The following is a 27,185-nucleotide window of genomic DNA, read 5'->3' as shown; positions in this document are numbered from 1 at the left end:
GAGAAGCAATGATCGCCAGCACTGTACTGTAGGTCCCTGCAAATTCACCCAGCATAGGAGAATAGTCTTTAACCCAAAGAGTAGGGCTTTCCGAAGAAAACGTTTAAATCCCTTAGGTACTGGAGCAGTATAAGCATAAGAGCCAGAAAGCAACAGGGAATTATAAGTTAACTGTACAGTTCCAGTAGGGGGCTACAGCCTAGAGCATGGATTTCCAAATACGGGCAGGTAAGGTATTTTTGTAAAATAATGTTGTGTTGAAAATGCAATCAATTTCTTGCTTAAAATAGCAGCTGTAGCTAGTTTCAAAACTATCAACAGTTTCTAGATTCTGTATACTCTGTCTCTGGGTGTTAAATCTGTGCTGCATAAATCCTTGCTCCTCTAGCAAGTGCCTTTTAATGCCAACTCGTGGGAGAATAGCAGGCTGATTCTGCTTTCAGGATTACTGCATCAGGCTGGACAGGAGGGATCTCCCTCTTGGCATAGGTCGAAGGTGGGAGATAGAACACAAGACAAATTTGGTGGGCAAGGAAAAGGCTTATAATACCTAGGAGGAAGCTACTGCTGCCACTACATCTTTCCCCCTATGAACAAAAACCCTCCTATTGTTCCATCAACTTCTAGACACTTCTCCACTATTCTCCCTAGTTCTCTACCTCTCCGGAAACTTTTACTGAGAGCATATGATTTTCTGACACGTGCAAGAACAGAAACTGGCTCCAAACTGTCTCTATGATAGGGATAGAGGCCTAGAGAAGACTGCTGAAATAAAATGCAGGCAGCCTGTTCCTATTGGCTGTCAGTGCTGCATAGGCCAGCAATGGAAGCACTAACTTTTAATGAACTGATGAACTGTCCACAGCACAGAGAATTCAGCCAGCACAAACTGCTGCTGAAATTCTTATGATGTAACACCTATTTTACACCAGATGCAGTGTTGTTGCTGTAAAGCATGTGCAGTGACATCAACATGAAATCCTTGCATGTGGCTGTGCTGTTTTGCGGAAAAAAGCAAGTGCAGTAATGTCCTAGTTGGCTTAGATTGGAAGTGGTAGGAGTGGTCCAGTTGGAAGAGCTTTCAAAAACCTTACACACTAATAGAAAAAAATGTGATCTCAATTTTAAAAAATTCCAGCTGATTAATTAAAAAAGCTTTTTCCATTGCATGTGAAGAGCAACTTTCCTAGGAAGGCAAGTTAGAATCTCTGGCAAGGAGAAGGGCGGGGGGAGAGGGAGGGAGGCCTTTTTTTCAGGAAGTTAGGGAAACATTACATTACATTACTTTTTGTCTTATATCCTGCTTGTACCTCTCAGTTCTAAGCGGATCCCAATCTAACACAAGAGCCAGAATAATAATCTGGGAAGAAAGCAAAGCTAAATATAAAATTACAATTCATTCTGTAAAACAAACTTCTGAAAAAGTAAAGTCTTAACCTTTCTTCTAAAAGCTAAATAAGACTGAGAAGGTAAAAAGATTCCTGTAAAATCCTTCTATAATTAGTAGCTTGGAAGGCTAAAGACTTTTCAAATACCTTTAACCTCTTTTTACCCTTTAACAAGGGCAGAAAAAGAAATTAGTATTGTTTGTTCTTCTAGCTCTTGAAGAAATTGCATAACAAAAATGAGAATACAGATATCTAGTTGCAAGACCATTTTAAAGTTTAAAGAGAAAACCTGCCAGTTTAAAGAGAACTCTGGCTTCAACAGGTAGCCAGTGCAGCTTACAATAAAAGGAAAAAAATGCTGTCATAGTTAGCCCCAAAATTAAACATATTGCCGTATTTTGCACAGTGTGCAAACTTCTTAAAAAGATCCTTAATACAGCCCAAATATACCAGATTACAGTAATCAAGCTGAGAGAGTAAAAGAGTTTGCGTTAAACACTTAGGGCCCTGTTTACTAAGGTGCACTAGCGTTTTTAGCGCGCGCTAATGCTACAGACACCCATATATTCCTATGCATGTCTCTAGAGTTAGCGCACACTAAAAATGTTAGCACGCCTACAGTGCGGCTTAGTAAACAGGGCCCTTAAAAATTACCTCAAAACACAGCTAAGTTTCCTCATTAAGAGGAAGCATTTTTTTCACCAACCGATTAACCTGTGCCTCCATAGAGATAGACCTATCGACTTGAATTCCTAAGATCTTGGTAACAGTGGATAGTTTATTCTGCACATAGTTAATACAGTTCCAGTTTATTATCAAAGCACAAAAACTTAGTTTTCTCAGTATTAATTTTTAACTTGTGATTAAGCATCCAACTATCCAGAAACTCAATACATCGATTAACTCTTGAATAATCAATGTCAGAAACAGAATTCATAGGAGTAAGCACTGAGATATCATCGGTATAGCTGTAAAGTAAGAAACTGTTACTTTCTAAAATAAACCCAGTGAGCATAGGAAAATATTAAATAGTACTGGAGAGAGGGGGAGATCCCTGTGGGACACCACAAGGATTTTCCCACTCAGAAGGGCAGCCCATCACTCATCTTCACTCTGTAAGACCTCTTAGTAAGAAAACTGTGAAACCAGTTTAACATATTCCCATTTATACCTATATCCTCAAAAGTTTTCAAAAGGATGATATGATCAACTAAATCGAAACCAGAGGAAAGATCAAATTGAAGCAAAAAAGCACTTTTTCCTTTGTTTAAAAGAAACCTAACACCATCTAAAAGAGAGCCAAGTACAGTTTCAGTGCTAAAAAAATGAGTGGGATCCAGATTGCAAAGTATACAAAATATTATGTAAATTTAGATATTGTTCTAATTTCAGTCACTAGCCCTTCCATCAGCTTAATGTGCCCCTCACCTCGGGCTCTGGACCCCCCCCCCTCCCACCAAAGTCTGGCTACGCCCCTGGTGTACACTAAGATGTATAAATGCTAGAATTATGAAAATTTACATGTGCAAGAGGTGTGAGTAGCCTAGTGGTTAGTGCAGTGGACTTTGATCCTGTGGAACTGGATTTGATTCCCACTGCAGCTCTTTGTGACTCTGGGCAAGTCACTTAACCCTCCATTGCCCCAGGGTGCCTGTATATAATATGTAAACCGCTTTGAATGTAACCATAGGCGGTATAACAAGTCCTATTCCCTTTCCTAAATATGAGTGCCCAGTTACAGAATTGCCTTTCACAGAGGTAACAACTGTGACAGCCGGTATTTGATTTTAATACTAGTTTTATATACCCAGATAGTTCTGGTGTCCGAATACTGGCTGGTGCTACATATCTGGGTATACCTTGGCCACCAGTGATATTCAAACCAGTTGTTCACCCCACCACCACCACCACCTGGGGTATGCCTGTTTACACTTGCTTTTTGCTTTATGTTTGTAGTTCCAGTACGTAAGCCAGGCTAGCAGTAACTTACTGCTGGTGCTTGTAATGTCTGTTCTCAGAGGACAAACCTTACATGTGGCTGAATTCCTCTAGTCACTGGTAGATCAGTCAGGCTCAGTTCAAGTTACAAGCTCTGACCCTATTGGTCATTTCCCTTAGCTCCCTAGCATGTTGGTGTATTCTTACACTCCTGCATGCAGTGCAGAAAGCTCCTTCTTGGGCTCGAGAGAGCAAGCAGTCCACAGCTTCTCTCATTCTCCACCCTCTGGAAATGTACCCCCCTTTTAACCTGATGCCCAACATCCTTCTTTCACTGAATCCCATCATCCATCCAGTCAAACAGACAGACATCCTTTTTTTTTTTGTTGTTACATTTGTAACCCGCACTTTTTCCCACTCATGGCAGGCTCAATGCGGCAGGCAATGGAGGGTTAAGTGACTTGCCCAGAGTCACAAGGAGCTGCCTGTGCCGGGAATCAAACTCAGTTCCCCAGGACCAAAGTCCACCACTGAAATTCAACATCCATTTCTGCAATAATTCAGAACCCATCTCTCTCCAATCACTCAATATCCACCCCTTCACTCTGGCAATCCGTCAACCAATTGATCAGCTTCCAGTTTCAAGGACTCATCCTGCCTGGGCTGAACTCTTATTTCAACTGTTTGCATTTAGTAAGTTTATCTGTTTTACTTATTTGTAATAAACAGTTGGAATTTAAGAAAAGTTGAATTTTCCTTTTGGATGTTGGGCTGGTTTCATTAACTGGTCAGTAATATACGTTATGAGAACAGTATAGTGGTACCCATATAAGTAACCAGATAAAGTTAGGATAGCCTTTTAACTAGTTAATAGACTAAAAATTGATGCTAACTAGGTAAGTGGAAATTCCACCCAGGCTCTGCCTTCGGATCACCCCAGCCCTATCCAGGTAGTACCAAGGCAGCCTGTATGGAATCCAGATAATGCCACAGATAATTTGGGTATGGACCTAGTGGGCAGCCACTATATTGGGCCCTAGGCACAAATACATTTATGGGCCCTCCTACTATGGATTGCCATTTACTTCTTTTCTTATCCCCCTGTGTCACATCACTTTCCCAGACCATGAATTGAGTGAGTTTGATATGAGAGGCTAAGGTTTGTAAACACGTTGGAGCCAATATTCAGACTGCGGGAGGCAGCCCTACTAACTCCTGTGGTCGGCAGTAAGCCCAGATATTCAATGCCGGGCCATTTCCAGTGACCGGCATTGAATATCCAGTTTATTTTTAGTCTCTATAAATGTAGTTGGCTAAATCAATATTCAAGAGCTGGCCGGCTAAGTTCATGGCCAAAGATAGACCTACTATACTATAATCTCCAAGAAGATTGCCTCTACCCAGGGAAAACCTATCACAGTACAAAGAAAAGAAAACTATAGAGAGAATTCTCTCTTGTAGTAGTGACATACAGTCCAGACCTGAAAAAGCTGAGAAGAATCATAAAAGATCTACAGCCACTACTCCAGGAGGATGAATTGCACAAAGAGCTATTCCCAACCCCATCAGTGCTTGGCTTCCACCAAATCTGAAGCAACAGAAGCTCAAAAAGAAAAGAATTGCACACATCCCTGCAGTATACCAAGCTGCAAACTGTGCCAGCCTTAGGGTTACCATTTTGTGTCCTCTGAAAAAGAGGACACATGTCACGCCCCCTACCCGCCCCATGCCCCGCCCCACCACGCCCCTTTCAGGTCCTCATTCCGCCCCCTATTCCCCGCCCCCGTCACGTACCTTCCCCCCCCCCCCGTCACATACCCCCTCCTCACTATCTAGCCCTGGTGGTCTAGTAGCGTCTTCTCTTCGGGGCAGGAAAGAGCCCCCTCTTTCCTGCCCAGAGCGCTGCCTGCCCTTGCCTGCTGCATCTTCCTCGGTCTGGCTGGGGATTCAAAATGGCTACCGAGAGTTGAAGCGGCCTCGTGAGACTTCAACTCTCGGCGGCCATTTTGAGTCCCCAGCCAGACCGAGAAGGATGATGGACAGGGGAGGCAGCGCTCCGGGCAGGAAAGAGGGGGCTCTTTCCTGCCCCGAAGACGTCACTAGACCACCAGGGAACATGGTAAGGAAGGGGAGGGGACAGGAGACCAGACCCACGGTGCCGATCGCCCGCCCACCGCATGCACACGCCTGCCCGCGCCTGCCCCCACGTTTGTCCAGAAATCCGGACAAACGTGGGCACGGGCAAAATCTGCCGGACGCCCCGGACATGCCCTCAAAAAGAGGACATGTCCGGGGAAATCTGGACGAATGGTGACCCTAGCCAGCCTGTATCACAGGACCCTACAGTCACTCACATGGGAAAAACATTCAGCATAAGGGCATCCTACACATATTATTCAATGCAAAAAATGTGAAGAAGGTTGCTATGTTGGAGAGACAGGCCAGATGATAGACAAGAGTCAACCTACATAGACAAATACCACATCAAACACTGGAGTGACACCTCTGTAGAACAGCATTTTGCCAGACCAGAGCACTGCATTAATGATTTTATGGTGAGAATGCTAAAAGGAAATTTTAAAACCATTCATAATGTAAAACCCTTTCAAGTTAAAATGATGAAATATTTTGATACCCACCAGACAGGACTAAATAAAGATCTGGGCTTTCTATCCCATTATAAAACATACAATTATACTGCTTTTTCATACTCTGATCATCCATCCATCTCCCCCTGTTTCTTCCCCACTCTTACTTTTTCCTCTGAGGTTGTCATTTGAATGCTTTTATTCTTCACTTATATATTCTGATATATGTCATCATTTGCTCATTTCTGATCTGAAGAAAAGGTACTGCCTTTGAAAGCTAATAAAAAAAATGTATTAAGCTAGTCCAATAAAAAAGGTATCATCTTATTTTCTTTTCTTTGTTTTGCTTTATTTCTATGTATTACAGTATATACCTTTTCTGTCAAGAAATTGTAGTTCCTTTCCTGAGTAAAGTGGTGTGGTAGCTGTGTTAATCCACAAAGATAATACATAGAAATAAAATAAAACATAGAAAATAAAATAAGATGGTACCTTTTTTATTGGACTAACAGTACATTTTTTGATTAGCTTTCAAATGTTAACCCTTCTTCAGATCAGAAATAAGCAAATGGTGACAAATATCAGAATATATAAGTGAAACACAAAATCATTCCAATGACGGTGTCACCGGAAGGGGGTGGGGTGGGTTTGGGGAGAAACAGGGGGAGCTGGATTAGTAAGAGATGGATAGCTGATAAGAGGGTGACAAAGCAGTAGAATTTTATGGTTTATAATGGGATAGAAAACCCAGGTATTTGTTAAGCCTTGTCTGGTGAGTGTCAAAATATTTAATCATTCTGACTTCAAAGGTCTTACGTTCCTTTTAGTATTCTCACCATAAAATCAGTGATGTAGTTTTCTGGTTTTGTAAAGTGCTGTCTCACAGAGGTGACATCCTGGTTGGCATTGTCATGTTTCATATGATGTCTATGTAGATGAAATCTCATATTTAGCATCTGGCTTATTTCTCCAGTATAGCACCCTTCTTCACACTTTTTATATTGAATGATATATACCAGATTTGAAGATAAGCATGTGAAGGATCCCCTTATGCTGAATGTTTTTTCCCATGTGAGTGACTGTGGGATCCTGTGAGATGTGTTGGCACAGCTTGCAGCTAGATATATTGCAGGGACTTGTGCCATTATCTTCTTTTTGAGCTTGTATTGTATTGCTCATTTCAACCTTCCCCCTCCTGCCTCTCCTACCCCCTTCTTACTTGCCCATCCCACCTATCTGCATATCTCCATCATTATTCTGTTATACCACAGCTTGTACTCTCTCTGCAATACCTTGTAACCCCTATTACTATGTAAGCCGCACTGAACCTGCCTCGAGTGGGAAAGCGTGGAGTACAAATGTAACAAATAAATTCCTTTCTGAAATGTATTGCTGTTATGAGAAAATGAAATCATTCTATGTATATTAGGATTATGCTTACTCTGTTATAGAATGTACAGGCTGTAGGATAATTCATAACAATTGCCTTTCTGAAATTAAGATTTTAGTCTGTAAACCTTTTAGACCCATGTGCTCAGATAATGTGGTATAATAAACTATAAATGAACCAGTGCCGGCTAACTAGTGAAGCTGTTAGACTTCTTTATTGCTAATACTACTGGGGGAATTCTATGCAACTGTGTAATGTAGAATTTTTGCAGAATTCCTCCCGTATGCAGAATTCTGTATTTGCTGCATCAGATTCTGCATAGGGAAAAGTTCAGCAGCACAGGCTGTTAGTGTTTGCATAAAGATTGAAAGCAAAAGACTCAACCCCCCATTATGTTGACTGGGGTGTTCTGAGCACTGAGTTGCAAAGGAACAGTCCGTGACCCTTTTGACCTCTCTGGAGTTTTGGGGAAGTCTGGTCCTGTGGTTACCAAAGTGATGACTGCTACCATTGCCTGGGTATCTGGCATAGGGTTCTATGACTATATTTCCACCTTAAGGGCAGGCACTAGTTTCTTCGGTAAAAATTTATTTATATTTTTTGGCCTCTGCAGGGCTACATAATTAAGACATGAGGCATAAGGCCTTTTTGGCCTATAAATCCAACTGTTGGGCTTGAGAGCATAGGCGCCCTGTATAAGAGGCTTGGGGAGGCTAAGCCTCCCCAGCCCGCCACTGCCCCGCCCCGCCCCCCGCCGTACCTGTAAATATTATAGTTTTGCTGGAGTTGCGGGCAGCCAGCATTGAAGACATCGGCAGGCTTACGCCGGTTCCAGCAGCCTTCCCTCTTCCCTCGTTGCAAGTCGGATGATGGCTCCGCCCTCTTCTGACATATTTCCTGTTTCTACGAGGGCGGAGCCATCATCCGACTTGCAACGAGGGAAGGGAAGGCTGCTGGAACCGGCGTAAGCCTGCCGATGTCTTCAATGCCGGCTGCCCGCGACTCCAGCAAAACTATAATATTTAAAGGTACGGCGGGGGGGGGCAGGAAGGAAACAGGGCAGACGGGAGAGGAGAGGAGGGTTGCACATGGTGGAAGAAGGGGAGAGGAGGGTTGCTGGATGGAGGGAAGGGGAGAGGAGGGTTGCTGGACATGGTGGAAGAAGGGGAGAGGAGAGGGCAGGGGAGAGGAGAGTTGCTGGATATGGGTAGATGGAGGGAGGGTAGGGGGTAGATGGAGGGGAGGGTTGCTGAACATGGAGGGGGAGGGAGGAGTGAGGAAGGAGATGAGATAACAGAAAAGGAAGAGAGTAGAAAAACTGCACATGGATGAAGAAAATAGGCAAAAGTTGGATCCACTGGACAGTCAAGTTTGCGGAGGACCCAGCTTTTACTTACGGATGTAGGACAAGAAATGAAGAAGAAAGGCGGAAAGTAAACAAATAAATGGAAAGGAAGCCCTGGAAACGGAGTTAAGAGGACAGATAGCAGCAGAATCGGATACTGGGCCAGCACAATCAGAAAAACAAAGTCACCAGACAACAAAGGTAGAAAAGATCATTTTATTTTCATTATAGTGTTTGGAATATGTCCACTTTGAGAATTAGGTGTTCAACATTAAAAGTTTATTTACTTATTTATGACATTTTATCCCACATTAAACATGAATTAGGATGTTTTGTGGCTCTACATGAGAATTGTGATATTATGATCCCTTGTTTCAATATTGTTGACGGTCTACATTTTCCGTATGGGTGGTATATTGGTGTATTAGGTTCTGCCCAGTGTAATATTTATGGTACAGTAAGGTTCAGAGTGTGTTTTTGCACAAAGTTGTGCATAGTGTTTTGCAGTTGAGCGATTGTGGTTAGTATATGCTTTGAGCAACCACTTTATTCTTTGACATATGATACATAGCTAATATCTAAATTTAATAAAAGGTATTAATTGTGACATTTTTTTTTTCTGTGTGTGATCAGACAATTATGGATTTAAGCTCCACCCCTGGCCCCACCCCTAACCCCGCCCCCTTTAGCCTCCCCAAACAGTTGGGCCACCGACCGCCTATGCTTGAGAGAGACATTTTTCTTGCAATGTCAAATGTATATATTAAGTTACATTTGGTGGGGGGTGGGGGGGGGGGTAAATCTTATGTGTTTGTTTGACCCTGCAGTGATATCTACTCCTTCCCGCAATTAGTTGTGTGGCGGATGGTATAGCTGGTAGTATTGTATGTAAATTTTCTGTTTTACATAGAGGAACTCCTTTGTATCTAAGAAATGTTGCTTCCTCAGGCTCTTGGAGTTTGGTTTGACCCTCCTATTTATCTTTGAAATAGTGATTTTGAGGGTAATTTTCTTGCATGATTTATTTCTATAATCTGTAATTCAATATATTAACAGTTTTATTTTTTCCTTTGCAAGAATGGTCTTTCTGTATCAAGAATGCTAGAGATTTATGTAAATTGTAAAACTAATTAAAAAGAAAGAAGTTGGCAGTGTTTTAGCTGTGCAGGCTTGTTTGCTACTAGTATCCTTCCAAATACTCTGTAAGGGGCCAATTTTCAAAGCCATCACCATCTGTGAAATAGTATTCTACAAGCAGAAACGGATTCTTTGAAGTTGGGCACCTGTGTCAAAGTAATCAATAGTTGCATATTTTGTGCTTATTTTATGAAGGCTTCACACCCAACATCGTCCATTCAACATTTGCATTTAATCCATAAGGTATACTATCCAGCTCATTTTCGAAAGTGATCGCCGGCCATCTTCCGACACAAATCAGGAGATGGCCGGCGATCTCGCAACGGCGGCCAAATCGGTATAATCGAAAGCCGCTATTTTGACACCATCGCCGCTTTCCCGTCGCAGAGCCGGCGAAAGTTCAAGGGGGCTTGTTGGCAGCGACGCGAAGGCGGGACATGGGCGGGCATGGGAGGGGTTACGAAATGACCGGCTTTAGCCCATAATGGAAAAAACAAAAGGCGGCGATGAAGAGCATTTGGCCGCTTTTACTTGGTCCCTTTTTTTTCAGGTCCAAGCTTCAAAAAGGTGCCCGAACTGACCACATGACCACCAGAAGGAAGCGGAGATGACCTCCCCGTACTCCCCCAGTGGTCACTAACCCCCTTCCACCAAAAAACCCCCCACTTTAAAAACTTTTTTTTTCCAGCCTGTATGCCAGCCTCAAATGCCGTACCCACCTCCATGACAGCAGAATGTGTTCTGTCCTCCGACAGCCTTTTCCTGCTTGTGATGTGGCTCTGGGGTGAGTGTGACACCTTTTCTGTTATTTGCACTGCAGAGTCACATCAGCAATGCATTGTGGTGGGTGTAGGTATTGGTAGTTGGTAGGCTCTACTCCCCTGGTGCTTTCCCCCTGCTTACTGGGTCAGAGTGTGCCCTGTTTTATTTCCTGTTGTAGTCCATGCAGTAGTGGCCATTTTTGTAAGCCAGTTTTAGTTCCCTTTCCTGTGTTACCCACGTTAGAGAACTTAGTTATTACCTTGAATGGTGCTGAAAGAGGGCATTGTACACCATTGTGCCAGCTCTGACCTACTGCTCATCTTAGTACCAGGGGACTGTTTGCCAGTGGGGCACAACCTCTGATCTGCAGTTAACTGTGAGTAAACGTGGTTATTTCAAGAAAGGACTTTTTCAGAGAGATTAGTCTTCAGGTGTGAACTGGTGTGCCAAAGTTATACAGCAGCAATAAGTCCTAGAGACTGTATGCAGGTCCCTGGAGCAGTTTTAGTGGGTGCATTACATTTGTGGGTAGTGGGTTTGGGGGGGGGGGCTCAGCTCCCAAAGTAAGGGAGCTATGCACGTGGGAGCTTTTCTGAAGTCCACCGCAGTGCCCCCCAAATCCAATGCATTTGGCTGGACGGAACCGTATTATCGAAACTAAAGATGGCCGGCCATCTTTTTCGAAAATACGGGTCTGGCCAGCTGTTTGCTGCGCCGCCAAAATACATTGCCGGCCATGTATTTTGCCAGCGCCGTTCGATTATTCCCCTCCACGTCTATAAAAAAAAATCAGATCTTGTTTTTTTTGCATAGTTCAGAAATCCTTCATGATCACCTCCCTCCTTTGTCTGTGGTATGCTATCAATAACTCCATCTCAGATCTGTAACAGCAAGCTTCGCTTCTTGCCACTGAGGTACCAATAGGGCATCGAGCATTTCATTTGAGAAGTGGGGTGTGCATTCATGTAGTCGAAGATGAATAGGCTGGGTGGTTCTTACAACATACAGCATACAAGGATATATAATTGTGTCAATAATTACTGTATGTGGTGTTATATATGGAAATCAATCTCTTCTTAGACGATGGGTGTTTCCCCAATCAGTCCTTCCATAGTCGAATCACATCCACTGCAATGGCCACATTTAGGACTAGATTTAGTAAATGGCACCCAAATTTGGGCATTGAAAAAAAATGTGCGCTGAGCGTGATTCTATAACAGTGGTACAGGTTGGGTGCCATTATAGAATAGTGCGTTTTTACACCAACTGAAACCTAGTGTAAAGCCTTGTGCGTAAATTTGATGCAGATCCCCCCAAGTTCTGTAATACTGCACGCATCTTTAGTAAATGCCCCCTGACCTGCCCATGCCCCTTCCATGGCCATGCCCTCTTTCAGTTATATTCCAAAAGATTTGCGTGCACATCTTAACAGTTTAGCACTTGGCAATATGTGTGTGCAAATCCTAATTGGAGCCAATTAACTGCAATAGTTGGTTGTTAGCACCCAATTATTGCTAGGTATCGGCTCGTTACTCAAATTGTGTGCACAAATTGAGCATGCAAATACCAAATACAGCTTAGTAAATAGATCCCTAGACATATAAATAGTATGCAGTAACATAAATTAACTTTCATCAGGACAGTGTTTCTTAGTAAGACTAAGAAATAGATTTCCGCTTCTCTAAAAAGAGAAGCAGTTTATATTGGCATGGGAGAGAGCTATGATGGTGTTTGGCTTAGTCCCCAAGCTTTAAGGTTTTACGTAAGTGTCGCATTTCAGGGAACTGTCCCAGAAACAATGTTTGGATGGGAAATATTTTCCCATCCCACCCTAACCATTGGGGCTTTTGTTCCCTTTCTTTTCTCTGAACTTGGCCTTACAACAACAATTCTTACTGGATTAATAGGCACGTAAGGAAATGCTAGTAACTGAAAAATAATTACCTCAGTCTTTCACTTTTATGATTAGCAGAGTCATTTAGAACACAGCTCTGTCTGACCGGAGTAACCACCTATTTGCAAGATGTGTGTGTGTGAGCTCAGATAAGATGTTCACAAGTTCTTTCATTCTGTAGAACAGAGATGGTGCAAATGACTTACTTCGATTGTCATACATAGGATTTATTATATTTGTATGATACTGTCAACCTTGGTACAATCTATCATTGGAAAAGTGGGAAAACGTTTGATTCTTTTGCTCCTGCTTTGCCCCTGTCTCTTCTCTATGCCAGTGGTTCTCAACCCAGCCCTTGGGGTACACCCAGCCATCCAGATTTTCAGGAGATACCATTGAACATGTAAGAAATAGATTTGCATGCATTGCCGCCTTTGTATGCAAATCTTTCTCATGCATGTTCAACTTTGGATATCTTGAAAACCTGACTGACTGGGTATGCCCCAAGGACTGGGTTGAGAACCTCTGCTCTTTTCTACTCTTTTCAGACTCCTTCCATATTCCTGTGCTCTTCCTAGTTGCTTGCTGTGATGGGACTCAGAAGGCAGGTCAAGACTTGGAGCTTGGATAAGGGCATCATTTGTACAGATCCATTCAGCAGTAGCTGAATGTAGCAAGTGAGGGCTGCATTGTGATGCCTGTAGATGAAGATGACTTGAGCAGTGAAGTGATTGATGGAAAACTGGATGCCTGGTCAGTCATTACCCACTAGTGCTTCTTTATGCTTAGTGCGTGTATTTACACCTATTTGAAATTTGAGGGGTATATGTGAACTCTGAGCCTACAGCAGAAACCCAAGGAGACAAAGAAGCAGATAACGCAATTTTGAAGAGGCAACAGTGTCCCGGGCAATGCATTGGAGAAGAGAAGCAGAAGGAGCCTGAGACCTATGGAGCTAGCAACCACCAGCAAGAGGGGAGAGAGAAAGAGGAGAAGACATGAGACAAAAAACATGAGATCCCCCAACAGCCTGAAAGTGAGAGAGTTTCTTACACTAGAGTGACGCACAAAAACATCTGGAGGCTGTATGACAGGGGAAGAGGCCCTAACTCCTGGAAAAATGTGATGGAAGTGGTTTCTGAAGCAGAGGGCATTGCTCCTGGGTCAAACTTTGCCAGTACCACAGTGTAAGAGTTCAGAGTTGATTGTTTCTCTCATGGCAGGCATCTCTGAGAAATGAGGCACTATGGTTTTTGGTAGAGTTCTTGGTGAGGCAGAGGGAAGGGTAAAATCTCTGTGCCCGATATTCAACGCTGTTTAACTGGCCAGGAACAGCTCCTGGCTTGTTAAGTATCCTTAAGCCAGCTAAGCACTAATAGGACGAGATAGCCGGATATCTCGGCTGAATATTAGCGCTAGCAGCTAGCCTGGTCATCGGTTGTGTCACATGACATAGCCAGTTACTGTCAAAATTCATTGACTGACTGCTAAATTTAGCGGCCAGATAGATCCACATAAATAGCAGGTCTATCTTTGGCTACTATAACTTAGCCAATCAGCCGATGAATATTGGCTTATTCATCTATGTGCATAGCGCTTCCCCCCCCAAAAAAAAAGAAATTCAATGCTGGTTGCCAGATACAGCTCGGCATTGAATTTCCGGGTTCACCATCTACAACGGGAGGCAGCCCGGCTAGCTCCTGTGCTCTCAATATCAGCCCCTCTGACTTTTACATACACTTCACACTGGACACAAAACTCGGCTTTCTATCAGGCACTCAGGCAACCAGTTGTGTATGATATATTAGGGCTGTTATTTTGAGTGTTCCCACAAATATGTGCTTCTCACTTGAGGTGGCTCTGTTTACAATTGCTTTCCCATTTGCCTTCTTCGCACCCTTACATGTTAGTAAACTGATAGCTGCATCAAGATCATCAGTGGGGCATACCGATTGGGAAAAGGGGTTACAGTCTGCTTGAGGAAGGTGCCTAGTTTAATGACCTGCCCAGTGCACACTGCTAAAGCATTCCTGGTATTTAAAAGACAAACTGGCCTATTTTGGTTAAGGCATGTAGACCTGAAACGAGATTTCAGCTTACATCAATTTTGAATCATAGTTTATCAAGAGCTGGTTTGAATCCAGGACAGTTTGGTACACCATTCTTTTAGAATTGGTGCAACTTACTTTGAGCTAAGTCATGGTTTTCTGCTCAAACAATTAAGTAGTTGGGGCACAGATATTCAGAAACATTTCAGAGTTATTCCATAGGTATGTTGTCTATATGTTTTTATGTTTATTGTTGCAGTTTCTGCCTCACTGATGGCATCTGATGAATTTTTGGTGTGTATATGTGGTCTTTCATAGGAGTGGAAGAGTAGTTTAATGTTTATAGCAGTGGACTGTAAACCTGGGCAGCCGAGTTCAAATCCCACTTTGGCTCCTTGTGATCACAGGCAAATCACTTAGCCCCTCCATTACCTCTGGTAAAAACTTAGGGCCCTGTTTACTAAGCCGCGCTGTAGGCACGCTAGCGTTTTTAGCATGAGCTAAAAATTAGTGTGTGCTGATGCTAAAGACACCCATAGGAATAAATGGGTGTCTCTAGTGTTTAGCACGTGCTAAAAATGTTAGCGCACCTTAGTAAACAGGGCCCTTAAATTGTAAGCCACTAGGGACAGAGAAATACTTTGTGTACCTGAATGTAATATGCCTTGGAAATAGACACAAATGGATTGTATAAATAACTGTAGTTCTTTTGTTCTTTGATAGTTATATAATTTCTTATGGTATTTTCTTGTAATACAAAAGTTTTATAATGTAGTAAAATAAATAAAATACATAGGCCTGAAGGCTGAGCTTTAAACATGCACTGCTTCTGTCAGCGTGTCCAAGAAATCTGCCCTGAAAATTTACACATACTCTAGGGCAGTGGTCTTCAGAAACTTTTATGACAGGGCCACTTTGGATCAAAATGAACTGAAGGAGAGCCACCAAATATCTTCCCATGCAGGGTCATGACACAGCTGACCAAATAACATTTATACCCCCTCTCTTCCTTCAGACTTTGCATTTGGGGTGTCCTTATGGAGGTGAGCATACCTAAATCTCCACTACCCAAGCAACAAAGGACTCAAATACAAATCCATGTATGCATCCAGTTTTTCATACTTAAGCGCACAACTGTGGAACGCACTGTCAAAAGCAGTAAAAACTACGCTCGACCACCTACGTTTCCAGAAAGCACTAAAGACAGAACTGTTCAAAAGAGCATACCCAACCGACCCAACATAAAATACCTGGACACTTGCGACACAATGTAACAAAGACCGTAATGGACATTACCTGACTCTTCCTCCCCTCTCCCTATCTAAGTTCCCCCCAACTGTACCTACCATTCATGTACCTCATTCTAACACAATATTGCTTTGAATTAATCCAAACCATGTATTTGTTCAGACCGGAATCGGCTAACACCGTTAATGGTAATATGTAAGCCACTTTGAGCCTGCAAAAAGGTGGGAAAATGTGGGATACAAATGCAACAAATAATAATAATAATAATCTACAGTACTGACAGGTACTTCAAGCAGGCGACTCTCCCCCCTTTCTGTCATAAGCGGAGGTAGAGAGTATCAGGGAATAAAAACAGAATGACGATGGGAGCTGCCCCAGAGATCTCCAGGGGCCACCATGGCCCCCTGAGCCTTGAATCGAAGAACACTGTTCTAGGGGTGTTTTGGACATATAGGGACGGATTCTGTATATGGCGACTAAAATCTAGGCACATCCAATTCATGCACCTAGCGGTATTCTATAAGCTGCATCTACATTCAGACACAGTTTATAGAATAGTGCCTAGGAAGGATGGAGAAGGGTCATTGAAGTAGACTTCTCATAAAGGGACCCTGATACAAATCCCACCTTATAACCTTCATATTGTATGATGAGCCCTCCAGAACAGAGAAAACCTACTGTACCTAAAGGTCTACCACTACAATAGCCCTCAGGCTTCCAGGTCACTTATATATTTAGGTACAGGAGGTATGCTCCAGGAGGTCTCTCATATTTATACTGGAATGAAAGAGTTAAAGTGGGAATTAAACCTGGGTCCCGTTGTTCACTGTCCACTGCATTGACCACTAGGCTACTCCATCCACTTGTTTGCTGCTTTCTTACTAATGGCCATAATAAGTACATAACATAAGTATTGTCATACTGGGACAGGTCAAAGGTCCATCAAGCCCAGCATCCTGTTTCCAGCAGTGGCCAATCCAGGTCACAAATACCTGGCAAGATCCCCAAAAAAGTACAAAACATTTTATGCTGCTTATCCTAGAAATATTTCCCCAAGTCCAATTTAATAATGGTCTATGGACTTTTCCTTTAGGAAGCCATCCAAACCTTTTTAAAGCTCTGCTAAGCTAACTGCCTTTACCACATTTTCTGGCAACAAGTTCCAGAGTTGAATTACACGTTGAGTGATGAAAACCTTTTCTCCGATTGGTTTTAAATTTACTACTTTGTAGCTTCATCGCATGCCCTCTAGTCCTTGTATTTTTGGAAAGCGTAAACAGACGCTTCACGTCTACCCATTCCACTCCACTTATTATTTTATAGACCTCTATCGTATCTCCCCTCAGCTGTCTTTTCTCCAAGCTGAAGAGCCCTAGCCGCTTTAGCCTTTCCTCATAGGAAAGTCGTCCCATCCCCTGTATTGTTTTTGTTGCCCTTCTCTGCACCTTTTCTAATATCTGGAGCTGTTATAGAGCCTGGTATCTACTGTCAATGTCACATCTTTGGGGGTGGGAAGGGATCAGTGACCCCTGGGGGATTAAGGGAGTCATGCCTTCATCCCTGCAGTGGTCAGCTGATCAGTTAGGGCACCTTTTTCAGACTTCCTCGTGACTGAAATGGGTCTAGATAAAAACATACTTCTTTCTGTTCTATTATCGCAGAAAAACGTCCAGATTGTATTCCACCCCAAACACGCCTCCACATGCCCCCTTGCTATTTGGATGCACTCGGTGAAAAACATCCCAATTCTGCCTTTATGAAAATCATGATTTAGACTTTTTTTTGGGGGGGGGGGGGGGGGGAAACGTCCCTCTACTGCTTTGTACCGGTTTTGAGAGCACCATAGGCACCTACGTTCTTAAAATAGTGCAAATTCAGCAGCAGTAGCACCTAGTTAAGGATGTGGACAGTACGCCCCTGTGAGAGCAGGTGCAAATGTTAGAATGTATCTTGTGCAAATGCATGTATTTCATAAAATACACATGTAAATCATAACTCCACACTCATTTCTCTCCTGAGCACACCTATTACAAAAGTGCCCACCGGTTTGCACCATGCATACTTTGAAATGCAATCTAATTTTAGAACAGCCCATATATATGTCTAAAACAGTGAAAATGGTTTGTAAAAATTCTCTTTATGATGTGTCACTGTACCTAGCTGATCCTGAAACTTTCCTTCCTCCATTATTGCATGTTAAAAGTAATTGGACCAGAACTGAAATAGTATGATAACTGTGTATTGTACCAAGTGCCTCTCTGACAGTTTCCTTTTCCAGTGGCCCACAGGAAATCTCAAAATATCTAGGGATAGACATTTGGACTTAGATCACAGCTTGATACCCAAACTGCAATAAAAATAAATTGTTGCCAGATAATCCACTCTTTGTTCTAAGTGGACATCTCTGTCTTTCCTGGTGGAGTTGATTAGAGACTATAAAAATGGCTTTTGTGTGTATTAAATATGCTTTTTGTGCTATTTCCCTTTCAGTTCTACAAAGAAATTGATACAATTCTTAATTTTTTTTCCAGAGAAATAAACCACCAAGAATAGCTCTGTATATGCTAAAAATCTCTTAGAAAAAAATGGTGGAGTTTAATTTGTAGATTTTTTTTGAGATACCATTTGATGTCATCACACTCTGGTTGAAACTGGAACAGTCTTTGGTTGATCTAATGCCCCAGGTCATATTCTGTCTTTTAGTTTGTAAACCTTAGATTGTACACCTGTCTTTTAGATTGTAAGCTCCTTGAGCAGGGACTGTCCTTCCACGTTAAATTGTACAGCGCTGCGTAACCCTAGTAGCGCTTTAGAAATGTTAAGTAGTAGTAGTATATTCTAGGGACTGATCGTCCACCCTCAGTACAACATAACCGTCTTTTCTATTTGCCCTAAAAGTCTTTTGGACCTTGGAAAAAACAGTTGACATCACATAATCTAAATGTATGCTTATTGTACTGTGGTTTAATCCTGTGCTGCATACAGAGGCTATTTTCAGCCATCTGGGCAAACAAAAGATTTTGAATCGTAAGGCATGTGATGCAATGGAATCAGCTAATAACAATTCAAGAGCAGAGGATGAAGTATTGTGTTCTGTTTTCCCAATGTCTTATATTAATTCTTCTTACATGTTGTATTATATCATGATGGTCTGATGCTGCCATAAATTTAAGAGCAGATTGATGATTCCATCATGCACTAGTATATGGGCTAATGGGCCTGTAGCAATTGATTTTTATAAATGTTTCATGCTTGGCTTTGGAGTCACAGTATCATGGCAAAAGTTTGGAAGAATGTGATAAGATGTAATCAGCTTCAGTGACCTGTCCACATGTTTTCTGGCACACTGATCACTGTGTACTTCTGTTAAACTGAAAAAGATTAACCCTCAGTCACACTTGTGCTGATTGTACTCCTTGGCACCAGGAATTATGGATCCCCTACTGTTCTAAAGTACAGCCATTTTGGCATGGTCTGGGATATTGTATCTAAAATACTTAAAATCTCCCCTCCATTATGGTCATGGAAGTCATAGTATCTAGAAGAAGCACTGCCAAATGTATTGTTGTCTTCAGTGCCTCAAGTTGTTCTCAATGATTGACTGAACACGACCTTATGGTGGAACTCTGAAATGCTGGAATATGAAAGGTCAGTAGCAGCCTTCACTAATCAAGGAAAAGCTGAGGTGCAGTTGCAGCAACCTACTCAAGACTTATATGAGTGACATGTGGAGGGTATTTTTATAAAGTCGCTCCTAGGTAGCATATGTTTTTCATGTATCTGTTTTATAAAAATACGCACCTACTTGATTTTATAAAATACCAGCATAGGCCCGAAGGCATGGCCTACCCCAACGACCCCACGTAACCCTCTTCACCTACCAACACAGCATGACTGTGATCGCACAGGACAACACGCAATCTTCATTCATTTCGACCCTCCACATACATACACTGATAATACACTGAAACCTTTTGCTCAGTGTGCTGCTGTGGCTAGGAAAGCGACTAGAATGTTGGGTATTATTAGGAAAGGTATGGAAAACAGGAGTGAGGATGATATAATGCCGTTGTATTGCTACATGGTGCGACCGCACCTTGAGTATTGTCTTCAATTCTGGTCGCCGCATCTCAAGAAAGATATAGTGGAATTGGAAAAGGTGCAGTGAAGGGCAACTAAAATGATAGCATGGATGGGACAACTTCCCTATGAAGAAAGACTAAGGAGGCTAGGGCTTTTCAGCTTGGAGAAGAGATGGCTGAGGGGAGACATGATAGAGATATAAAATAATGAGTGGAGTGGAACAGGTGGATGTGAAGCGTCTGTTCACGCTTTCCAAAAATACTAGGACTAGAGGGCATGCGATGAAACTACAGTGTAGTAAATTTAAAACAAATCAGAGAAAAAGTTCCTTCACCCAACGCGTAATTAAACTCTGGAATTCGTTGCCAGAGAACATGGTGAAGGCGGTTAGCTTGGCAGAGTTTAAATAGGGGTTAGACGGTTTCCTAAAGGACAAGCCCATAAACCGCTACTAAATGGACTTGGGAAAAATCCACAATTCCAGGAATAACATGTATAGAATGTTTGTACGTTTGGGAAGCTTGCCAGGTGCCCTTGGCCTGGACTGGCCGCTATTGTGGACAGGATGCTGGGCTCGATGGGCCCTTGGTCTTTTCCCAGTGTGGCATTACTTATGTACTTATCATACGATCACTATACAACTTTGTATCTGTTATCCACCGACTGGGCAAACGCCTTTGACGGTAAGCCACATTGAGCCTGCAAATAGGTGGGGAAATGTGGGGTACAAATGCAATAAATAAAATAGAGAGAGTCAGATTCATGTATAAAAATCTCTCATTTTGAAAGTGCCTCCCCTTTTTATTAATCGAATTACACTGGTTTCCCATCAAAGTGAGAATCACCTTCAAATTATATACCTTTATTTTTTAAATACTAAATGGCACAGCTCCAGACTATATGGTACCATTAATAAACTTACCTCAAAGAAACACTAAATATGAGGAAAGAAATTATCTCAGACTACACCTCCCAAATTGCAAAAAAGTGATCTGCAAAACTGTCCACTCTGCAGACTTCACTTACCTAGGAACCAAATGATGGAACTCCTTACCATCCAAAATTAGAATTACACAGGAATGAACTAGATTCTGCAAAATCCTCAAATCGTTCCTATTCAAACAAACCCTCACAAAGAACAACCATATCTCAAACAATTATTATCTGAATTGGTTATTACTCTTTACCATTAACTTTCACTTTGCTTCATGTACAATATCTCATTCATAATAGATTTTCTAAATGTTAAACATCCATAGCTATCCCAGTATATTTATGATATTGTATTGTAAAATTGGATTCTTACAACAAATTACTTTCTTATGCATTATTCTTTCTTATGTATCTTATACTGTTTATTGTAAGCCACATTGAACTCAAACTTGTTTGGGATAATGTGGGATATAAATGTCACAAATAATAATAATAGACACTAGCATTTACACCAGCTCCAGAGCTGGTATAAATGTTAGCATATACTTTCCACGAATATGCACCTAAATTAAGGAATCTTATAATCTATGCATTTAATTGCAGACCCCACCTGCCCCTGTGCACACCCACAGTGAAAGTACGTACCAATAAATTTAACCTGAGTACTTTCACTCTAGTCAGATATTTTATAAGAGGTCAGTTACATTCAAAAGTGGCTAAAATTACCAGAATTTACACACATTCTTATCCCCTAAACTAGACAGCTCCTTATAAATTACCCTGTGAAAGTCATGAGTAGATTTATTATTGATACTTGTCCCAGTTCTTTTTATCCTTTCTTTCTGTTCTCTATTTTTTCTTAACTCTATTTATCTTTTTTGAAATTTTTCATTTCAGACATCTTCATTTTTCCTCAGACTTATTGTATTATAATGTTTAAGTTTGAACTTAAAAATAGTTATTGCATCTGTGTGATCCGGAAAGATCTGGGAATTGCAAGCTTCCAAGCCTAATCAGTAGTTGCACTATACAAACCAGTCAAAACAAGAGACATAAGCAGCTTTGTTTTTTATTTTTATCTCATCAAATGTTAAAATTCTGTGTTCTACAGTAGTGCCAAAAGTTTCTTTTAAAAAAATTCCTAAAAAATCAAATCTTGTCACCCCCCCAAGAGTCATGGGCAAAGCAGGAACAGAAAACGTGGAGGGGCATAATCGAACGAAAACGTCTATCTCCATGGGCGTTTATCTCCGAGAACGGGTCCGTGAAGGGGCGGACCGAACCGTATTTTCGAAAAAAATAGACGTCCATGTTTTATTCGACAATTTGTGAGCTGGACGTTTTTGTTTTTCAGTGATAATGGAAAATGAAAGCGCCCAGCTCAAAAACGAATAAATCCAAGGCATTTGTTCGTGGAAGGGGCCAGGAGTCGTAGTGCACTGGTCCCCCTCACATGCCAGGACACCAACCGGGCACCCTAGGGGGCACTTTAACAAAAACAAAACAAAAAGGTAAAAGAGCTCCCAGGTGCATAGCACCCTTCCCTTGTGTGTTGAGCCCCCCAAATCCCCCTCAAAACCCACTGCCCACAAGTCTACACCATTACTATAGCCCTAAGGGGTGAAGGGGGGCACCTACATGTGGGTACATTGGGTTTCGGGGGGTTGGACGACTAAGCATTAATCAGCACAATTGTAACAGGTGGGGGGGGATGGGCCTGGGTCCACCTGCCTGAAGTCCACTGCACCCCCTAACAACTGTTCCAAGGACCTGCATACTGCTGCCAGGGAGGTGGGTATGACATTTGAGGGTGAAAATAAAAAGTTGTGAAACATCATTTTTTGTGGTGGGAGGGGGTTAGTGACCACTGGGGAGTCAGGGGAGGTCATCCCCGATTCCCTCTGGTGGTAATCTGGTCATTTAGGGCACTTTTTGGGGCCTTATTCGTGAAAAAACAGGGTCCAGGAAAAGTGCCCTAAATTCTAGCTACAAACGCATACTTTTTTTCCATTATCGGCGAAAGGCGCCCATCTCTGTTCGGGTGATAACCACGCCCAAGTCCCGCCTTCACCACGCCTCCGACACGCCCCCGTCAACTTTGTACACTTCCGCGATGGAGTGCAGTTGAAAACGTCCAAGTTCGGCTTTCGATTATACCGCGTTATTCGTTTTTGGGAGATAAACGCCTATCTCCCGATTTAGGTCGCAATATAGGCGTTTTTGTCTTTCGATTATAAGCTGGATAGACTCTCAGGTAGCAGACTATAAATGAATCAACTGTCAAAGTGTGCATTCCTACTGAATGCAGGAGACATAGGGGCATGAAAATATCCCTGATAGCCTGGAGCATAACCGTTCAGCATTTAAAATATCAAATGGTGATACTACTAACAATTTGATTTCCAAAAATAGAAGAATTCTTGAAAATATAAGTACATGGCAATGTTGTAACTTCATGTAAATGTTAACTAAAATGTGAGCATTTGCACATTTTCACCGAGTTTTCATTCTTCCAGTGATTGATCAAGAGGAAGATAACTGCACAGAAATAGCAGTGTGCGACTCGGTCACAGATGCAGCTGAGAGAGAGGTGAGTGTAAGTTTAAGTCGTGGAACCTTCAGGATGGGACTGGCTTTTACATACTCTAAAACTCTGCTTAGGGCTTTCTCTAGGACTGTGGGTGTGACGGTGCTGGATATTGTTCAGTGAAAGACCCAAGTTCAGTTATGAACCAATGTTCTGCTCCACAGGCCAGCCAGGGGCTGAGAAAGTTGTGGAAATTGTGTTCACAGCCCCTGGGACAAAAGAGTCACAACTTTGTTTTAATGATAATACCTAGTGGTTAGACTAATGAGACTTATACAATTCAACCTCTCCCCCACCTCCCCATAGGCCCCCTGTGCCTACCTGACTGATGCCCTGGTGAGCTAGGGTAGAGCATGCAGCAGCAATGCCCTCTTGCTACTGCCTGTGCTGGCTCTGGATTCAAAATGGCAGCCACAACCTCTAGCATAAGTCAAGTGAGCCCTGGGATACCTATAGGAAGGAGGGCAGGAGTGCTGGGAGAAGAGATGTAGGGAGGGCAATTGGAGATACCAGTCAAGTAGGGGAGATAGTGGACAGGGTGCAGTTTTGGCACCCCTGCCTCCCTTGAGCTCTGTGCGGTCACACCGGCCACATATAACCTTGCTATGCCCCTGACCCCCACCACCATAATGGCAGGCATGGGTGGGGGGGGGGGGGGTGTTGGGAGCAGGTTATAAAGATAGAGAAAAATTCTGGGTAGCTGCAAGTGAAAGCTTATGGCACCATTTCCTTGTAGAGGCTAGTTCCAGATGAGCTGGAAGCCCAAAGAAGCAGGGCAAAGCGAGTAGGCCAAAAAAGCAATTAGAAAAGACAGCTTTTCCAGATAATCTCTAGTCATTTTTATCCATGCAAAGAATAGTTTCAGGCTTCACTCATGTGCTGTGTTTTACTATTAAACATCTATTATTGATGTTGTACTTGATCCATATGCTTTACGAGTGAGACAAATATTTCCCACAGTATATAATAATAAATCTCACCTGCACAAAGGTTTGTGTATTTTGTTTTCAAGCGCTAGTAGGAAAGTTTTCTAATGTTAAAAATAGTTCTCTTTCCTGGTAACAACTCAAGTCTTGTTGCTTTTCATAAAGTTATTAAAGACACTTGTGTAGTAGCAAACCAAATTTATTTTTCATTTGAGAGATGAGTTTCCATTCTTTCTCTTTCCAACTATCCTCTTCACTCAGGTTCTTTTTGATCCACTAATTTTTCTTGTGAGTAGAATTCACTGGCTTCAGATTAGTGTGATTCTTTTTGCATCGGTCTGCTGGCTTCCTTCTTCCTATCACTCTGCTCTCTTTACCATTGCTTCTAATCTGAGGACATGTTAAACCCTAATGGAACATTATTCCTGTTTAAGAAGCAAACGAAGGAGAACAAGATCCTTACGGGTAGAAAGCAATAGAAATGTAGTGAATGGTGAATTTGCGATTGCCAGATGTTGCATAGTGACAAAAGGTATTTGCCTTTGTTAGCATTGGTGAATACATTAGCAGCCTTTGCACTGAATCAGCTATTTATGTTGAAACTCACAATTAGAACATTGGACTCCTGGTGCAAGCAGTTACGCCAAAACACTGCTGTGTCGAGTCTAGTTTCTTCACTTGTGAATATTCAGTGGATAGATTTTTTTTTCTTTTTTCTTGTGGTTGACAAACAGAAGTGACTCTATTTTTTTTTTTTTGTATATCTATTGGACTCTTTGGTTCTCTTTTTATAGTAACATAGTAATTGACGGCAGATAAAGACCTGAACGGTCCATCCAGTCTGCCCAACAAGATAAACTCATTTACATGATATGTAATACTTTATATGTATATCCGAGTTTGATTTGTCCCTGCCTTTTTCAGGGCACAGACGGTAGAAGTCCGCCCTGCACCGGTTTTATTCTCCAAATACCGGTGTCACCATCCAGTGTCCGCTAAGATTCCATAGATCCATTCCTTCTAAACAGGATTCCTCTGTGTTTATCCCATGCACGTTTGAATTCCATTACCATTTTCATCTCCACCACCTCCCGCGGGAGGGCATTCCACGTATCCATCACCCTCTCCGTGAAAAAATACTTCCTTACATTACTCCTGAGTCTGCCCCCCTGCAACCTCAATTCATGTCCTCTAGTTCTACCACCTTCCCGTCTCCGGAAAAGGTTCATATGCGGCTTAATACCTTTCAAATATTTGAACGTCTGTATCATGTCACCCCTGTTTCTCCTTTCCTCCAAGGTATACATGTTATTATTATATGCTAGTGAAAATATCTTTACAGGAAAAGGGCTACAGGTAGGTAGCATGAATGGACAATCTATTGTACATGAACATCAGTTGATTGGACTGAGTTCACTACATTGTTTAGCAAATATGTGAAATCTTATGTATTTGATTCTTGTCCTCCCTATCTTATGAAAACTGCCCCTATAAGCTTTAAGTCTGTTCTTTTTGAATGGGTATATGTTTTATTACAAAGAGAGCAAATTCTATAATGACAGTTCTGCACGGAACTGTCTTTATTGAATACTAGCTTAGTGTGCAATTTTGCACCTAACTGAGGTGCCCTTTTACTAAGTGGTAGTAAGCCCACCAATCTGGAGTTACCACCGACTCAACCCCAGCGTTTGGCATTTCCGGCACTAGCGGAAATATTCGAAAATATTTCCTCAGGCGCTAACCCGGCAGTAATTGGTCATCACCACGTGCTACCTGGTTGCCACCGGGTTAGCACTGGAACCCTTACTGCCATCTCAGTGGGTGGAGGTAAGTGCTCCTTCCCCACGTGGCCACGTGGTAAGTGAAGTTTTACTGCATGGCCATTTCATTTTTTGGCCTTTTTACCTGCTATGGTGAAAAGGGCCTTAGCGCGCAGCAAAAGCGGTCCCTGGTGCTGGGCCCTTTTTACCGCAGCTTAGTAAAAGGGCCCCTTTGAGCATGAGCACTTGCCAGCCGAAGGCTGGTATAAATGTTTGCACCTAATTACTGTCAGGTGTGGAAATACAAGTATTCTATAACTGTGCGTCTAAGTCCCTGAACTGGCCATGCCCCTTTGGAGCTGCGCATGAAATAAGTTAGGCGTACAGGTTATGGAATAGGATTGTGAAAAATTACAAGAGGACCTTACGAGACTGGGAGACTGGGCGGCTAAATGGCAGATAACGTTTAATGTGAGCAAGTGCAAGGTGATGCATGTGGGAAAAAAGAACCCAAATTATAGCTACGTCATGCAAGGTTCCACATTAGGAGTTACGGACCAAGAAAGGGATCTGGGTGTCGTCGTCGATAATACACTGAAACCTTCTGCTCAGTGTGCTGCTGTGGCTAGGAAAGCAAATAAAATATTGGGTATTATTAGGAAAGGTATGGAAAACAGGTGTGAGGATGTTATAATGCCATTGTATCGCTCCATGGTGCGACCGCACCTTGAGTATTGTGTTCAGTTCTGGTCACCGCATCTCAAGAAAGATATAGTAGAATTGGAAAAGGTGCAGTGAAGGGCGACTAAAATGATAACGGGGATGGGACGACTTCCCTATGAAGAAAGACTAAGGAGGCTAGAGCTTTTCAGCTTGGAGAAGAGACGGCTGAGGGGAGACATGATAGAGGTATATAAAATAATGAGTGGAATGGAACAGGTGGATGTGAAGCATCTGCTCACGCTTTCCAAAAATACTAGGACTAGGGGGCATGCGATGAAACTACAGTGTAGTAAATTTAAAACAAATTGGAGAAAATATTTCTTCACCCAACGCACAATATACTCTGGAATTCGTTGCCAGAGAACGTGGTGAAGGCGGTTAACTTAGCAGAGTTTAAAAGGGGGTTAGATGGTTTCCTAAAGGACAAGTCTATAA

At 42.3% G+C, this 27,185-nt stretch overlaps 1 protein-coding gene across 1 annotated transcript in view; it reads left to right on the top strand.

Moving 5' to 3' along the window:
• RAPGEF5 (Rap guanine nucleotide exchange factor 5) overlaps positions 1 to 27,185 on the top strand; it is a 416,429-nt gene that overhangs the window by 219,483 nt on the left and 169,761 nt on the right. Inside the window, exon 8 of the mRNA XM_030201755.1 lies at positions 23,271 to 23,344. Within this exon, the coding sequence (XP_030057615.1) occupies positions 23,271 to 23,344 (74 nt within the window). The remainder of the gene's footprint in view (positions 1 to 23,270; positions 23,345 to 27,185) is intronic.

The sequence above is a fragment of the Microcaecilia unicolor genome, chromosome 1, assembly GCF_901765095.1.
Source record: "Microcaecilia unicolor chromosome 1, aMicUni1.1, whole genome shotgun sequence".
NCBI lineage: Eukaryota > Metazoa > Chordata > Amphibia > Gymnophiona > Siphonopidae > Microcaecilia > Microcaecilia unicolor.
The sequence above is the reverse complement of the archived record's forward strand: the minus strand, read 5'-3'. Positions and strand labels throughout refer to the sequence as shown.